The sequence below is a fragment of the Furipterus horrens genome, unplaced genomic scaffold, assembly GCF_987537825.1.
Source record: "Furipterus horrens unplaced genomic scaffold, mFurHor1.1.pri manual_scaffold_7, whole genome shotgun sequence".
In the NCBI taxonomy this organism is placed as follows: domain Eukaryota; kingdom Metazoa; phylum Chordata; class Mammalia; order Chiroptera; family Furipteridae; genus Furipterus; species Furipterus horrens.
The window spans coordinates 46,021,661-46,039,815 of record NW_028327177.1 but is presented as its reverse complement, the minus strand read 5'-3'; the positions used below and the strand labels follow the sequence as shown (position 1 = coordinate 46,039,815).

The following is an 18,155-nucleotide window of genomic DNA, read 5'->3' as shown; positions in this document are numbered from 1 at the left end:
TCAAAATTATCAAATGTTACAATGTTTTCTTAATATTTGTGTTACAGTAAAAAAGGTAAATATAACTTATAAATACATAGAGGAATATCAATAAGAATATCGTAACTGCGGCGGCTCTCTATGGAGCATGCCCACACCTTTCCCTACCCCTTCCCCTGGGCATGTTTTCTTTGCCTCCTTCTTTCTCCTACACTTCAAGGAGCCGTCCTTTGCCTTGGTAACTTGTTTCCAGAGCTTATTTCTATGGCTCACTTCTTCTAACTCTGTTGCTTTCTAAATAAACATTCTCTTGTAATTTGAAAAAAAAACTATTATAGCTGATAATTCCAATACTTAAAATATTTTACTAAAGCATTGTTGTACACGGTAAACAGTATCATATAGTTTTAAATTATTTTTCTTTCAAGTCATTTAACGTTAAAAAGTATTTTATTTAAATAGAATACAATGTCAAGTTACATTTAATGAACTCTTCACGTTTCATATCCAAAGCTTTTAAATGGTTAATTTCATCAAGTTTTAATTGTAAAACATATCACGTGAGAGCTCCATTCTTTTCATTGATACACATTTAGTATTATCAGAAAACGTGCCTCCTCTGGAAAAATAAAATCTTCTTATTAACATAGAATCAAATGAAAGTATAAATAAGGTAGTTGAAACCTGACACAGACATTAGATTTTTTAGAAAGAGTAAAGTAAAACATAAAGGGAAAATATTAAAACCATTTTAGTGTTTTCAAGAAAACAGATCATTTTTAAATTCCTGAATACTGGATCCAAGGAAAGCTGAACAACATTTTCTTTTCATTAAAAAGCATAATATAATCCTTTAAAATATCCTTTATAATTATACATCTATACCTGAAGAGTTCCACATCTAGTCAAAAATCATGCAGTTTCACTAAAACGTGAATTTGTAACTTTTTCACAATTGTTGAGTGGTTTTTATAAAAATAAAGCAGTTTCCATAGGAAAAATATCCTGCCAATTAGAATATCTTCATTCTGGAAAATAAAAGACCTTTTCCTCTGAAAATAATGAAGGTTATTCCCTAACTGCATAAACATTCATTGACTTATTCAAATAAAAACACATTATAATACTTCCAGAAACTAGTTTCTTCATTAACACAGTCCAAGATAACTTCTGGAAACCATCACCAAAATGTTAAGATTCACAAGCAAGTATCTGTGAACAGAACCGGACCTGCTGAATCAGCTCCACCACCAATATGTGCATCTGGCCAAAGGGATGAAGAAGTGGTGTCCTTCACAGCCTGTCACATCATATAATCTCCTTTTTTCCCCAACCATGTATTCACAAGTGTTTGAATTTATATTTAAACTCAATATCATTTAATGGTGGTAAAACGCCCAAGCCTGCACGGGACTGATCCAAAGGCGGGCATTTAACATGGCTCTCCACAAGCTCTAGTTCAAAGTAGGAGAGCATCAGAACCAAAAATTGCTTGATTTCCTGGACAGCAAATATTCTTCCAGGACATATTGTTGCTCCTGACCCAAAAGGCATGTAGTAATACTTTAACTTGAGCCCATTGCTATAGAAGGTGGTCTTCGGTTTTCCATTTTCATCAAGATAGCGATCATATTTAAATGTCTGCAATGAAAATACAAAGAAAACAAACCTATAAGCTAGTTTTAAATAAATGTATCTCTGTTTTTGAACTGGAAGCTCCAAAGAATATTTTTTTAATCTAATTTATTAGTAACTGAACAAATACCCCACCATGAATCAGGAAGTAATGAGGACCAGGAGCTTAACAAGAACTGATGGGAACAAGAAAGTTTTGTGATGCCTCTTACTCTGCCTGGGGGACTAGGTCCTCAGTTATACAGAACTAGAAAGAAGGATTCATATCAGAAACTAGAAGCCTTTAATTTCCTGGATTTGGGGCAGGCATTTTTCAAGGAAAAGAAAAAGCAGAAGCTTTATTATCATGGCTGCAAATATAATCTAGCAGAGATTATGAGATGACAAATATCAGGGGGAAAAAATGAAAAATTCAGGCCATTGTCCAGACTATCCAAAATATATGAATATTTGACATACTAAAGGAGACAACCCTGGTGGCCTCAATAATCAAATCAATTCTGTAATGGTACATTTCCTCTTTATTTCAATTGGATAGGTATCACCTGGATATTGACTTTAATGAATAAGCACTTACCAAAGGGTCTGGGTAGATTTCTGGATCTAAATGCATTAACTGAGGATAAAGAGCTATGATGTCATCTTTACGGATATTATAGGAACCATCTTGGAGGTGCAAAGTGAAATCCTCTTTAGCAGTCCGGATGTTCAGGGAGGCACTGGAAAGCCTCAGAGACTCCTTGATGATACTATCTAAATATTTTTAAAGAAAGAAAGGAGGAGAGGAAGGGAGGGGCCGAGGGATGGAGGGAAAAAGGAAGAACAAATTAATTATTTAAAGACCGCATAATATAGAGTCTGAAACACTTTCAGCAGCTCCAAACGCAGAGCTAAATAGACTGTGGGAAGCTGGCTAGATACAAATTTTCCAAACTTTTTTCTGTTATCACTATGCTGTGATGAATGGCTTGGTTGTGTCTGATTGTGTTTTTTAATCTGATAATCTGAGTTAATAATCTTTTGATAAAGATATAATCTCAGTCATCAATAAGAACTAGACTTACATAAGTTTATGGAAAAATAATCTTACTTATATATGTCACTAGACATCTAATACAATTGGTAAAAATCAATAAATCACTTTTATGTGAATTATTCAAAGTTTATCACTTTTGAGATTTAATGTACTGATAATCCTTTAATATAGAACTCTCTTGCCAGCCTCTTAATGCAGCTTCAATTCAGTGTTGACAAGACCTGTTCTTTATCATTGTACTGTCTAGTGAGCAGCTAAAACACACCAACCTAATGAGAAGGTCCAACTTGACCTACCAGCCTCTATCTTTTTAATTGTCATGTTTTGGGTGCTCTGCATATGATTGTGTGCAAAATCATAGCATGTTAGCACTTTATTTTACAAATGAGAAAAGTAAGGCCCCCAGAAGTGGTAACATGTCCAAGGTCTCCCATGACAGACCACAACATGTAACCTATGCTTCTTGCCTCCCAGTCCCTTCTACTAGCACACACTGCCGCTAAAAGCATGCATTAGTTTCTTTCCTATAGTCAAAAATAACAAAAACAAAAAGAAATCTCTTTCTTACTATAAAGACAAATTTTGTATGTTTCTATAAAATATAAAAAAGCAAAAATAAGAAAAACCTTTAATCCCATTACCCAACCTATGCAAATTATTATTATTATTAATATTTTTAATGCAAATTATTATTTTTAATTTTTTTATTTATTTTTAGAGGGAGGGGAATGGAGGAAGAAAGAGAGGGAGAGAAACATCTGTGCGTGAGAGGAATATCAACCAGTTGCCTCTTACTCATCCCCAACTGGGAACCTGGCCTGAACCCAGGCATGTGCTCTGACCAGGAATTGAACCAGTGACCTTTTGGTCCACAGGCCACTGCTCAAACCACTGAGCCACACCAACTAGGGCTAACCGTGGTTTCCTGATGGTACTTTTTTCCCCTTTATTTCATGAAAATGAGTAATATGCTCCCGATTAACTGTAAAATTAGTCTAAGAGTAATAACAAAAGAGACAGAGTATGTGCAGAGAAATGGTTGAGAGTGTGGGGTCAAGAGTCCCACATTAATGTGTAATGGGTTCCACTATTCCATGCTGGACAGCAACTTAGCTTCTAACTGTCAGTTTCCTTGTTACATAGAAATAGAAACAGTTCCTGATCATAGTTTGTTGTGAAGATCAAAAGAAACAACACACAGGGAATACTAAGCATTGTGCCTAAAACAAGCAAGTACATAATATATACTGACAATTACTGTTAGTAGGAAGCAGTAAGTGAAATTTAACATACTAAGTTATGCATACCTAGTACTGGCATGTCATTCAGTTGTGTTTGATTCAAACAAATAGGTTTGTCATCCAAACTGATTTTTTGACTGGCATTCTCTAGTGTTTTATTCACTTCTTCAGTAGCTGCTTTCATTGCTTCAGGGCTCCTAGTAAAATTTAAGAGAAAAGAAAAAATATACAGCAAATAAATTTTTTCTATACCAAAATAATCTGCAAATATATAGGCTTTTCCCCTATCTTTCAAACAGGTGATCAAAATACCAGAGAAAAGGTGGAAAGAGGATATTTCCTTGTTTTTTTTACTTTATTTTGTAATTGTGTGTAAGTCCTCGGGTATTAGCAAGAAATGCTGCCTTAAAAGGCCCCTCCTATCTAGAAGTAAAATTGGACAGATTTTTATAAATAAATGATTCCAGTGAAGATTAAATGGTCAAATTAGTCATTTACATAGTATCTGAGAAGAAAAATTACATCTAAAGTAACAGTTATAAAGTACTGGCTAAATCAGAAATGGAAATTTAAATTTACTCCTAAAATCCATACCACAATTTCAGGTAGAACAACCGCTTTTCCATTTGTAATTGTTCAAGCACTTTGGTCGTGAAATGAATGCTACTTCATTTTAATGCATTAAAGTTTACTGGAGCCTCAGTGCCATGGTAAGAAATCTATATGATGTGATTACAGTTCATTGTTTCTCAGAAATCTTTGATATCTCCTAACTGTTTGTGTGATTACCATAAAGTGTCTACTATTACCTATATGACATTAAATTGATGTTGTAACCTTACTGTACGTATATGATTTTGTTCTGGACAGCGCTCTCTCAAGTAAAAGCTCTGGAAGACAGTCAGCATTTGAGACAGATTGATGATGGGTTTTTTAATCCAAAATTGTTTTGAAAATATTTTTTGTATTACAGACATAAAATTATCAGCTATCAATAGAAATTTGGCATTTTCAATCCCAGGGAATAGTAAATTTGTGTCTAGGTGATACTAAACATCTAATTTAACTGAAATAATTCAATAAACCATTTGAATGTCAAATTTCCAAAACACTAACACTTTGGAAAGAAATCATGTTTATATAAAATAATATGTTACAGGCTTTTTTTTTTTTTTTTTTTTTTAGCTACATACAGTTTTGAAAGGCAAAATCTAGCTAAATCCTATCAAGAATAATTGATTCATAGCTATTGTAGTTGGTCAAGTGAACAGTAAGACAGAGTCCCTGGCCAGGTAGCTCAGTTGGTTAGAGCTACATCCCAATATGTCAAGGTTGTAGGCTTGATCCCCAATCAGGGCACATACAAGAAACAACCAAGGAACACATAAAATAAGTGGAAGAACAAATTGATGTTTCTCTTTCTCTTTCCCTTCCTCTTTCTTTCTGAAAAAATCAATTAAAAAAAAAACAGTAAGACAAATGACTAATTGAGTGAAAAAACATACTGTTAATGCACAAATGAATAAGGCAGAGGCCCTGCCCCTTCATTGTCTGTAAGTCAGTAATCACTTATATGTATATATTTATGATTACAAAGACCAAATTCATGGACTTAAGTTGGTATCACAATGGACAGACAGCTTGTGGTTAAGAGCAAGGGCTCTGGGCCCAGGTGGCCTGACCAGCACATTCCTTTCCCTGGGAAGTTCTGCTTCTATAAGACACGTTTACCAGTCACAGCTGCTTATGATTTTTTTAAAAGTTGAATTGCTGTCTTCTTCTGAAAGAAAGAAAGAACTGAATAAGTTGCTGGTTACCTCATCATTTGAAATAAGCTCCAGAAAGTGGCCGGAATGGTGTTTGCTTGTGATGCCCACAAAACAGCAAGTTGAGTCTTGGCCTTGTCCATGTCATCTAAAGTGAAGAGCATGTCATTCAGAAACCTGACCAGTTCTGACATGTGGTCTCTTTTTCCCAGGTTCTCGTGCCTCAAGCCCTCTGCCAGTTTTTCCCGGGCTTGATGTGCGGTCTTGAACACATGAATGGGGAGGCCTGCTACCAGGGCCGGAAAGATTTTGTCAAATTGCTTGAAGTCGTCAAGTTTATTTAGGATGAGTGCTTTTTGTGCATCTTGTCCTGTAAGATCTCTGCCAAAGAGAGTTAAATACCCCGCTTCAAACATCACTCTGTAGCAGAAGGCATACATCCCTTCAGTCACCCAGGCAGGTGTCCTTGATTCAGGAGCGACTGGAGGTCTCAGGACAAGTTGGAGGTTTTTCATCATGGCTTCTGTGAGGGCATTCAAGGCATCACCCTGCAGATTTTTGATAAAAGCTTTGTTTATGTTCTCAGTGGTATTTCCATCACTTGGGTCAATGCTTCTGTGCCCAAATGCCTGCCAGTAAACAAAACATGTGGAAAAAGAAATTAAACCTGACCCAGTGCTAGTAAATGACTGAAAAACAAATTAGATACTTTAATAATTGGGAAAGTTTTATTTTTAAAAAAGTCTACTTGTTTAAAAGGGGGAGTAGAAATTGGCCTTTCCACATACAGTTTCATAGCATTTTACTAATAAATGGCTAACTTATACCCTTTCTTTATGGCCAAGTTTAAATCCCTGCTCCTCAGTGAAACTTCCCTCAGCCACTCTATTTGTCTGTTTCTTAGTTTTAATATGCTAAGGCATTTATTTGCATTTTAATTTGGTACTAATCAATCATGGTTTTTAATCATTAGTTCTCTTTTATATTCTTCAGAGATGTATTTTAACCAAACTTTACTTAGAGGCTGACACCATGTCTAATATTTCCTTGCAGAAACTCAGTTAATGTTGATTAATTGTTTTCTCTATAAAAGAGCCCCTTAGATTACATCTAAGTGATGTCAAAATATCTGGTCAATTCCTTAATAAATTAAAGTTATGGCATGAGTGTGGTAAAACAATTGTTCAATGTTAAGTTCTCACCACATGCATACTGGGTGTTGTGTAGACATGGTTGACATGAGTGAGTTTGTACCTTACTCATACAGTGTCATCTGACTCAGTAAAATACTTAATTTTAATTTTATTTTCATTAGCTAGTTAAGAAATGATAAACCGGGGGGTAGGATTGCTAGAGGGAAGAAGGGTACTGGGCAGAGGGGAGCAAAGAGAAGAAAAATTGGGACTACTGTAACAACATAATCAATAACATATACTTAAAAGAAAAAGATGACTCTATGTTGACACCTTGTTATCACCCCAAATCCACAATTCACATTAGGATTTGCTCTTGGTGCTCTGGATTCTATTGGTTTGGGCCAATGTATGATGACATCCATTTACCAAAAAAAAAAAAAAAAAAAGAAAGAAAGAAAAGATAAACCTATATCTATTTTGACTTTTTAAATGATAATACTAAAAGGTTATGTCTGATTATATTCCTAAGAATGTTCATGTTAGGGTAACTCTCTTCAACATTTCTAAGTCAAAGTACCTCAAAATAACTAAGTAGACTGACATATTAAAGAAGTAGAAAATAAACAGAATGCTGTATAAAGGCAAAAGTGGTTACCTTTGCAGAAGTAGTGAAATGAAATTTTTTCCAATCGAAGTATTTTCCATGGCAAAACACTTTATGGTATGACAAGGGATTTGTGATGAAGTGGACATAGTTTCCCATTAGTTTGCAGGTAAAAACATGACCATGTTTCTTTTGATTTGCTCTGAGGAACTCAAGAGGATTGGCACCAAATTGCAGAGCACATCCCAGGTATGGAATCAGCCCATTCTCCATAGGAGGTTCTCCCATTTTTCTTAAGACACAAACATATGATAGATAGAGAAAATGACAGTTTTATATTTATACCAAGTTTTTAAAATTTTACTACTGACTTCAAACTTCAAAACTCTACAGTTTGTAGATACTTTCTAGTGTTGATGGGGCCCTGATCTTTTATTAAAATAATAGCTATATTAACCTAGTAAGATTACATGTTGGTGAAAATGTTTACAAAATCCACTCACCCATCCATGCTTACATTCTACAACACTTACTGAATGTCCACTATATGTTATTCACTTTCCTCAATAATGAGGATAAAAGGATGAACAAGGCCAACAAGATTTTTGCTCTCAATACAGAGATCAAAATATGTTCTAGCATTGATATTTTTCTAAGCACAACTTGCCTAAGTATTTTATTGTTTTCTTTAAAGATATAGAGTATTGAATAACAGAGAGGATTGCAGAATTGAAATTCTCACAATTTTCATAGTCTAAAGATATTATTCTGTGATAATAGTTAAGGAGAATCTCAGTCGAGAAATTAGCTTATAAAATGAAATTAAGTATTGGCAGAATCATCAGTTGTAGTTTAATATTCTTTCATGCTATTTTAAATGCTTTTTTAAATTAAAAATATAAACATTTATTTTTCAACATAAACCATTCCTCTTGATAGAATAACATAGTATAAAACAATTATTTTTATTTTCTTAGTTCAAAGATAAGTAGTTTAATTAAAACTAGAAACTATCAGGTCTGAATTAAAATATTTTAAGGGACAGAACATACTTGTAAAAGGTATACAACACATAACAGAGAATATTTACATACTACTCCCCTGCCCCCACCTTACAAATCTCTTTGTGCCAATCAGAAGTTAAACTATGGCTATATATCTGACTCTATTTGTATTTTTTGCATTCTTGAACCAGTTATAAATAAATGACATATACAAATAAAAGTGATGTCACATACACTTAACAGTTTCCCAATTCATCATGGTCAAATATCTTTAATAAGAAATAAAATGATAGAATGATCAATGCAGGCTCTGTGCTCTTGTCTACACTTAGGCTGAGTTTATGCAATGCACAAGAACACTGAAGAGAGAATATTTATTTAGTCAGAACATCTATCTGACCTACATGATAAAAAAAAAAAAATTTTCATTGCAGATCCCACTTACCACGTGTATCTTTACTAGCCCAAACTTCTTTATATGCCCACATAAACATACAAAGAGATCTCATAAAATTGCTGTCAGTTACACTTAATAAGTTTGTACATTTTTGCATTACCATTGGTAATGCAAATGCCAAAAAGAAAATGGCCATTATATCTTTTGTTAAATATAATTTTAAAAATTCCGCTTTAAATTTTAAATTAAAAATGTTTTAATTTGAGAAGAAAATGTTAGTGTAAGTACAGAGCCAAATTAATTACATAACAATGAATATAAAAGAACATTAACTGAATGAACTTAGATGCAATTTAAAAATAAAACTTTTTTTACCTTCTCCTCATTCCAAGAAAAAGCCACAAACAACAACAAATTGCTGTCACAATCCCCCAGATCAGAGATATGGTCATCATTTAACAAATCTAATGCCAAACCTCTGAGGAGAACCTGAAGAGAAAGGTAAGGATGTTGCTACACAGAAAGTGCAGCTAGACTTTTTATACATGGTAAGGTCTTGCACTTGAGTGACCAAAGCAAACAATTAACCATTTGTTCATCCTATTAGAACCAAAAAATTAGTGGCCTTGAACTAAGTCCACAGGTATCAGAAAAAGTTCCAAAACAATCAGAGACCTGCAATACTCGATAAGTTGAAGGTCTTTCAAACACATGCTGACTTAACATTCAGACCTGGGAATGACAACTGATATTACAAGGTTAGTATGTTTATAACAAAAACAAATAAACCTGTTCAGGATGAACATATTAAACAAGTGTAAAATGTAATAATTGAAAGAAAAATAAGCATAAGTTATTATCAAGCTAATGATTTGATCTGTTACCTTTCGAAGAATAAATCAATTTAAATGATTTAGGAGAGGTATAGTGGTCAGGTTCAAAGGAAAGAGAACTGGGTGAAATGTTTCAGTGCCTTTAAAGAATCATAGCTATTTTACTATACATGGTAATATGTTATTTACTTAACATCCTGAGAAAAGTATACCATATAAATGCATCTTTTAATTAAGCTATTTTATGTAAGCATCAAAACTTTATCAACCATTTTTTCTAATTGAAAATATGTATATTAATTTTTCTAATTGTTAGAATAATACAATTTAACTTCAAATAACAAAACTAACTGAAACATATCTTGGTAGAGAGTGAAAGTCAATTCATAATTTACCTTTCCTACTACTGCCCACTCAAGGGTAACCATTGTTAACTGTTTGGTATATATCCTTTCCAACCTTTTTATAGGCAAACATATATATTAAGTGAGCACCTATTCTGTGCCAAGAACTTTTATTTTTTTATTTTTTGCCATGTGTGATTGGTAACTCTGTATTAATGAATTAAATTAGGACCAGATCTGGCAGCAGGCCTGAAAACTACTGATTTCGAAATCACGATGAGTAATGGAAAGCAGAGTTTGCCACCGCAAAATATGTCTTTTGTAATATTGATTTTCTTTTATAATTTTTCTATTTCTTTTAAGTCTATATTGATTATGCTGTTACAGTTGTTCCAATTTCTTTTCCCTTTGCTTCCCAGTACCCCCTTCCCTCCAGCAATCCCATCCCCCTAGTTCATGTCCATGGGTTGTACACACAAGATCTGTGGCTTCATCATTTGCTAGGTTATTCTTAACTTCCCCCTGTCTATTTTGTACCAACCAATTATGCTTCTTAAGCCCTGCACCATTTCCCTGTTTCTCCCCCTTCCCCCTCCCAGCTGATAAACCTCCAAATGATCCCCATACCTATGATTCTGTTCCTGTTCTTATTGTTTGCCTAGTTTGCTTTTATTTTTTAGATTCAGATGTTGATACTTGTGAGTTTGTTGTCATTTTAATGCTCATAGTTTTGATCCTCTTTTTATTAAATAAGTCCCTTTAAAATTTTATGTAATAATGACTTGCTGAATATGAACTCCTTTAGCTTTACCTTGTCTGGGAAGCACTTTATCTGCCCTTCCAGTCTAAATGATAGCTTTGCTGGATACAGTAATCTTGGTTGTAGGTCCTTGCTTTTCATCACTCTGAATACAGTATTTCCTCACTTGTCATGGGTATTACGTTCTAGACCCCCCCCCCAAATAGGTGAAAATCTGTGAAGTAGGAACCTTACATTTATTTTAGTATTTATATTTATTTTAAGGCTTTATAAACCCTTCCCACAAACTTGTAAACTGTTCTCAGTCCCTTATTAACTTTTCCCACTCCCTTATTAACCTTTTCCACACTTTTATAAACACTCCTTATATTCTTACACATATTCTACACTCTTAAACCTATGTAACTTTAACAACATACGTATACAGTACCGCAAAACCCACGATACAGTGAGGCCGTGATAAGTGAACCGTGATATAGAAAGTGACTACTGTACTTCTTACCAGTCACTTCTTGCCTGTAAAGTTTCTTTTGAGAAAGCAGCCGACAGTCTTATAGGAACCCCTTTGTAGGTAACTTTCTTCTTTTCTCTTGCTGCTTTTAAGATTCTCTATAAATCTTTAACCTTTGGCATTTTAATTATGATGTATCTTGGTGTGGTCCTCTTTGGGTCTAGCTAGTTTGGGACTCTCTGTGCTCCCTGGACTTGTATCTCTATTTCCTTCACTAAATTTGGGAAGTCTTCCTTCATTATTTTTTTACATAAGCTTTCAATTCCTTGCTCTTTCTCGTCTCCTTCTGGCACCCCTATGATTTGGATGTTAGCACATTTAAAGTTGTCCCAGAGGTTTCTAAGCCTCTCCTCATTTCTTTCAATTCTTGTTTCCTCATTCTGTACTGGTTGTTTTTTTCTTCCTTATGTTCCAAATCATTGATTTGAACCCTGGTTTCCTTCCTTTCACCATAGCTTTCATGTGCATTTTCTTTCATTTCACTTAGCTTAGCCTTTACTTCTTCCCTTATGTATTTTCCATACTCAAGCATATCTTTCAAGTCTGTGAGCATCTTTATCACCAGTGTGTTAAACTCTGCATCTGTTTAGATAGGTTGGCTATCTCCTCATCACTTAGTTTCCCCACTGGAACCTTGATCTGTTCCCTCTTTTGGGTCATACTTCTCTGTTTCCTCAACTTGACAGGCTCCTTTGTTCGCCTCTGTGATTTAGGTAGAGCTGTCACACCTGTTACACTGTAAGGGGTGGAGCCTTAGGTATTCACTAATGGGGGGCAGCCTGTTTCATCATGCTGTGAGCCTGTGTGCGGGGGAGGGGTCTGAGAGGGAACAATGCTGCTTGCTCAGCCCTCACCCCTTTTCCAAGTACCTCTCCCGCTTCCCCTATGAGACTGGTGCCCCGCTAAGCTGTTGCTCTGGCTATGGATCACTGAGTGGATGGGTCTGTGGATGTTCTGGGACCATGGGGGTTTCTAAACAAATGGACTTTCTGAGAGACTGGCAGTTTCCTCCTATGCCCCAACCTGCACTGTTTTTCACAGTCAGATGCAATGAGGTTTTATTTTCTCTGGTGCTGGAACCAGGAGCTCTGTGGTCTGTTCTGGTGCTGGGAGCACTCCCCAGGTGTTCCTTCCTACTTTTTTAAGTGTGTGACTGCATTTTCGATCAGCCTCCTGCTGCCGCCACTGCTGCTGCCATCACACCATGTCCTCTCCACCCTGGCTCCACCCCTCCTACCTCTTTGGATGAGTATTTCTTCTTTATATCTTTGTGTGTTGGACTTCCAAGCAGCTCAATTTTATGGAACTTCTGGTTGTCTCTAGGTTTGAGGTAGTTGTATTCCTTCTTAGTTGTGGAGGGAGACGCAATGCATCTGTCTAGGCCTCCATTTTCTGTGTCAAGAACTCTTCAAAGGTGTTCTGGTTATAGGTGTTCATAAGATGGACAGATTCTCTAACAGAGACTCTATTTTAGTAGAGATAGATAATGAAATATAAGTGTTTTGAATGAAATAAAATTAGGTGTAGAGAGCTATTGGGGGATGAGAGCAACTTTAGACATGATGATCAAGAAAGAACTCTCCAAGGAGATGATGGCTGAGATCTGAAAATCAGAAGGAAGAGAATTTCAGGAAGAGGGAACACAAAGTGCAAAGGTCCTGATCAAGAATGAACTTGGTATATCTAAAAACCAGAAAAAAGGGTAAGTGATATTGAAGCAGAGTGAGTGAGGAGAAACATGGTTAAGATGCAAAGACCAAAGGCAATAAAGAGATAGTTCAGACACAGGGATGCATTAGAGTAGGGAGAAAGGTCAAAAATGCTCTTTTGGATACTTTAAATTTGAGAGACCTATTAGATATCCAAGGATCAATATCAGATTGAGAGTTAAGCTTAAGAGTCTGAAGCTAGGGAGAAAAGCCAAGATTGGAAATAAAAATCTCAAGTCATATGCATTCAGATGGTACTTAAAGCAAAAGACTTTATAAGTTCACCTAAGGAGACAATAAATCATGAGAAAAAAGTAGAGCTCAACACGAAGCCACAGAGCATTCCATTTATTGAGGCCAGGCAGAGAGCAGGAGAAGGGGAGATGGATAAGAAAGAACCAGGAGGAAAACTAAGAAAATATGGTATCTTAAAAAGAAGATGAGTGATTAACTACATCATATTGCTACTTTGAGGTCAAATAAGATGACAAAGAAATGACCAGTAGATTTGACAACATAGAGACAGCTGGTAAGTCACATATAAACACATGCACACAAAGATGGGGTTATAATAAAGGCCTTTTATAGCATGTAAAATAATAAATTCATGCTGTGGACATTTCCTGTGACACCCCATATCTATGTATTATATGTGTATAGTTTTACATACTTTCATTTTTTAACGTGTGTACATTCTTCTATTGACTAAATGTACTATAGCTTACTGATTCCCTACATGTGGGTATTTGGTTTGTTTCCATTTTTTGACTATAAAACCCATAAATTTAGTTTATGCTTTTTCATTGCCTCCTTAAACAGAGAATACTAATCTTTTATTATGTAAGTCATGATCATAATTATTAATATCAATTATTGTATGGTAGTGCCTAGATTTCCTGATCTATTTAGTTTTTTAGGACTTTGTGCACATTAACCACATTTTGTCTGATGTACTTTTTAAAATTATTGTGTCTGCTTTCTATATTAAAAGCTAAACCTTTGCATGGCCTGTCTCAGCAGAATATTACAGTTGGAGAAAACACCAGTCTAACATCCAAACAACCCTGTAGAGTCACATCTCAAACAAACAAACAAAAATAAAGACATCAAACAAGCATATAAAGGAGTGAGTACATGGGACCCCTAAGTACTACCTCTGCAACTTCCTGTGAATCTCTAATTACACTGAAATTAAAAGATTTTCCAAATGGTAAAGGAAAAATACATTCACAGCCCCAGGAAATCTTCCTTAAGTTTTGTCTTCTTCACCCCCTCTCAGAACACCATAAACTCCTTTCAAATATAGCCTGGTTAATATTTCTCTCAATTTCCCTTACCCAGATCTTTTCTTACTCCTTCACTTTCTCTCTTTTACTCAGCAAAAGCCCAGGAAACACACACAGTTTTCTTTGTGGGCTGAGGAAAAGCAGAAGCTTGAATATTCATATTCATTTTTTTCATTACATATAGTTGATGTCTTCCTTCTGAAGATGTTGCTTCTTGCTACTGTCACATGCCCATAAGTGGCATCTATCACATCCCTAATATTCTGCTTCTAATCCTGTGAGTAGGAATTCAGGTATTTGTTCCAGTTGTCAAAACTTAATAGGCTGCTTGATATTTTATTCTCTGTTCTTTCACATTGTAAAGTTTTATTTTCTCCTTTCCCTCCCCTCTCTCTGCCCTTCCCACCCCACCCCCACACATATACACACACACTCACACACTCACACACTCACTGAGCACTTACTGCATGTAACAGACACTGTCAGCATTGGGGACACTGCATTAACAAGGAAGCCCTGGGCCCTGAGTTGTGGCAGTTGGACTGCAGCAGGGAAGCATTAAGTGCCCTGATGCAAAAAGGAATATGTTTTAGTTGCCAAAAGGCCTGGCAGAATGAACTGAGTTAACCTGAACTTTTTAATCCCTCCATAGCTTGTGAATTTCTTCTTTATCTGTAGAGAGTAGTGAACATGCTCACTGATGTGTTGAGAAAGAACTTATTCTGGGCCTCAGAGAATATAGGGCCCAAGTCCAATATCAGCTGCCCATGAAGAGATATATACAAAACATGGAAACTCAAACAAGAGGAACAGAAAGCAAATTGAACAACTAAAGCTGTTAGTTTATATAAACTAATGGCCCATTTAAGTGGTTTCTACTAAGAAATGCAGTAAACATACTTACATAGAACTCATATATCAATATGCTTGCTTTAAATAAAATGAACTGTGAATATAGTCAAACAATTGAGTCAAACCAGTTTTTTTCCTGAATTTACAAGTCAAGTCCACTCTCTATGGTGGAATGCAGATTGCCGTGATTACTGCAATGCTTGGCATTTTCCAAAAGCATCCTGGAGTTCCCATGGATCAAGACTGCACATCAGGTTCCTAATTCAGGACAAGTTAGTGGGACAACAGAGTAGAATGGGCTGCTAAGGTTTTGTTGTGATTAATTTGGGTTTTCATAATAAGCTCTTAGGAAATATGGCTTATATTTGAGCCACATCTTTAATTTTTTTGTAGGAAAAACAATTATGTTATGGAAGATATATCTAATTCTCAAATACAGTTTTAAGTCTCAAACACAGAGTTGAGGCTGCAAAAGCACAGTGTATCTAAATGTGTCCATTGAATAAATACAATATCATAGGACTAGAGAATAAGAAAGTGTCGATAAGTTGTATTTCAGAGAATCATAGTAATGTTTACATTAATTTGGAGTGGTTTTTTTTTTTTTTAATGTTTTTGAGCCCTGACTGGTGTGGATCAGTGAGTTGGCTATTATCCCGCAAACAGAAAGGTGGATGATTCCATTCTCAATCAGGGCACAGGCCTGGGTTGGGGGCCAGATCTACCAGTTGGTGGTGTTGGCAGCTGATCAATGTTTCTCTCCCTCTTTTTACCTCCCTTCTGTAAAAAAAAAAAATGCTTTTGATATATATGTGTTTTCCAGCTTTAAATAATCAACTCAGGCAGGGCAAGTATTTTAGTTGTCTTAAAGGTAAGGAAACAGGGGCATGAAGGTTAAGTGACTAATGTAATATAACATGAAATTGTTCAAATGGAACAGAAGCTAGAATTAAATCTGGGTTCATATGTTGGCTCTGCCACTGACTAAGTATATTCCTTTGAACAAGATGCTACACTCTCCAAGACTTTGCTTTCTTATCTGTATAATGGGGATAATTATAGAGCATGACTCACAATAGAGAGGCTGAGATAAAGATAATGCATGTACAATATTTAGCCTAGGGCTTAGCACAATCTATGCTCAAAAATGCCTGTTGTAGGCAACTCACTCCTGAGTTGGCCTGCATCCACTTGTACATGTAATTTTTGCTTCTTTCATAGTGGTGTCTGCATCCTGGTGTCTTTCTTTTGCTCTACTTGAGTAAAATTTGCTTTGTAAAAAAAATGCTTGTAATTATTAAGTGGCAAACCCAGGACACAACCACAGATTCTTCTGAGTTGAAGTCCAGCATTCCTCCTTTACAACTCAGAACCTCACAAGAAGTTCAGTGGAACCAAAGAGCAGCTGGCCACAGATCTAAGAAAGAGTAAACATGCTACCTACAGATTCAGATATTAAGCTGATTCATCAAACATGTTCTGAACATCAAGTACATGGAAGGTACTATTAGGTAATGAGGGAGATGTAAGTAGATCATTCAGCAAACATTTCTTCATGCATTTCATTCACTCATTCATTCATATTAACTTAGTGCCAAAGTATCTTTTGTGCAAGATACCTTTTAGGTTCTGAAGGTACAGAAGTAGGTAAGACAGTCAAAATTCTCTGGTCAAAGTGATACAACCACAATAGGAGAACAAATCCACTGTTTGATGTCTGATAAATGTCATTTCTGTTAACAGAAAAGGTCAGGCTATGAATCAATGTTTTGTGCCAAGATCTTCATGTGCTCGCCTCATTTAAACTACATGGTAGCACTATGAGATGGACACTGTTGCCTCCATTCATAGATGACTTAATACTGGGAAGCTCTGGCTACAAGCCCCAGTTTAATTCTTGCTATGTTATGCTATTTCTGGGAGAACTCCTTTACCCCAAGTTAAAGGCAGGCCTAAAGACCTAGAATTAAAGAAGGTTAAGTAGCTGCTTTGCTTTTTATGATCTCACCTTAATCTGAACCTTCTGGAACTTAGGCCAGAAAGTTCAACAGCAAAAAAAAAAAAAAAAAAAGAAAGAAAGAGCAATGGTTCATTGGACTCACTGGGCCAAATCAAACTCACCAAGAGATCAAGAGAGCTCAGGAAGATAGAAAAAAAGAGAACGGCCAGGGGAGTGCAAGGGAGCTGAGCCTTTTCCCGCTTTTTACTTATTATAAATACTGTTACTATGAACTTGAAGTTTTTATGTGAACACATATTTTTGAAGAACTGCCTAACCGGTTTCCAAAGTGACTGCACCATTTACACTCCTGTCAATAATGTATAAGGGTTCCAGTTCCTCCATGTCCTTATCAACACTTATAACTGTCCGGTTTTTTTTATTATAGACATTCTAGTGGATATGTCACATTATAGTTTTAATTTGCATTTCCCTAATGACTAATGATGTTGAACATATTTTTATGTGATATTGGCCCTTTGTAAATCTTCTTTGGAGAGTGTCTATTCAGATCCTTTGCTCATTTTTTAACTGGGTTATTTGTCTTTTTATTGTTCAGATGAAGAGTTCTTTCCATATTATGGATACTATACCCTTATCAGATATAATTTTCAAATATTTCCTCCCATTCTGTGGGTTGCATTTTCACTTTATTGATAATGTCTTTGGCTACACAAAGGTTTTTAATTTTGATAGAAGTCCAGTTTATCTAAATTTTTGTTGATTACTTATACTTTTGGTATTACATATGTAAGAATCATTGCCTAATCCTAGGTCATAAAGACTTAACACTTATGTTTTCTCCTAAATGATTTATAGTTTTGCTCTTATACTTAGGTCTTTCATCCTTTTTGTGCTTTCTCTATATGGTATGAGGTAGGGTGTTCAACCTTACTCTTTTTCATGTGGGTATCCAGGTGTCCCAGCACCATCTGTGGAAAAGTGTGTTCACTCCAATTGAAATTTCTTGGCACCCTTATTGAAAATCAATTAACCGTACATGTAAGGGGTTATTTTTGGACTCTCAATTCTATTTTCCATTGATTTACATATCTATTCTCAT

General features: G+C 35.5%; 1 protein-coding gene across 1 annotated transcript; it reads right to left on the bottom strand.

Moving 5' to 3' along the window:
* Positions 1-410: 410 nt before the first annotated feature.
* CYP7A1 (cytochrome P450 family 7 subfamily A member 1) lies at positions 411-9,296 on the bottom strand. Its single transcript, XM_090282840.1, has 6 exons — positions 9,174-9,296; positions 7,449-7,689; positions 5,709-6,286; positions 3,958-4,088; positions 2,192-2,367; positions 411-1,620 (listed from the first exon to the last, which is right to left on the bottom strand). Exons 1-6 carry the CDS (start codon positions 9,251-9,253, stop codon positions 1,321-1,323), a joined length of 1,506 nt encoding a protein of 501 aa, XP_090138966.1. The 5' UTR covers positions 9,254-9,296; the 3' UTR covers positions 411-1,320.
* Positions 9,297-18,155: the final 8,859 nt, after the last annotated feature.

Coding starts and splice junctions, on each gene's coding strand:
- CYP7A1 (XM_090282840.1), bottom strand. CDS start 9,253: ATGATGACCATATCTCTGATCTGGGGGATTGTGACAGCAATTTGTTGT. Junction 6,287..7,448: donor ATTTCACTACTTCTGCAAAG/GTAACCACTTTT, acceptor GTTTACTGGCAG/GCATTTGGGCACAGAAGCAT. Junction 2,368..3,957: donor GAATGACATGCCAGTACTAG/GTATGCATAACT, acceptor AAAAATATTTAG/ATAGTATCATCAAGGAGTCT.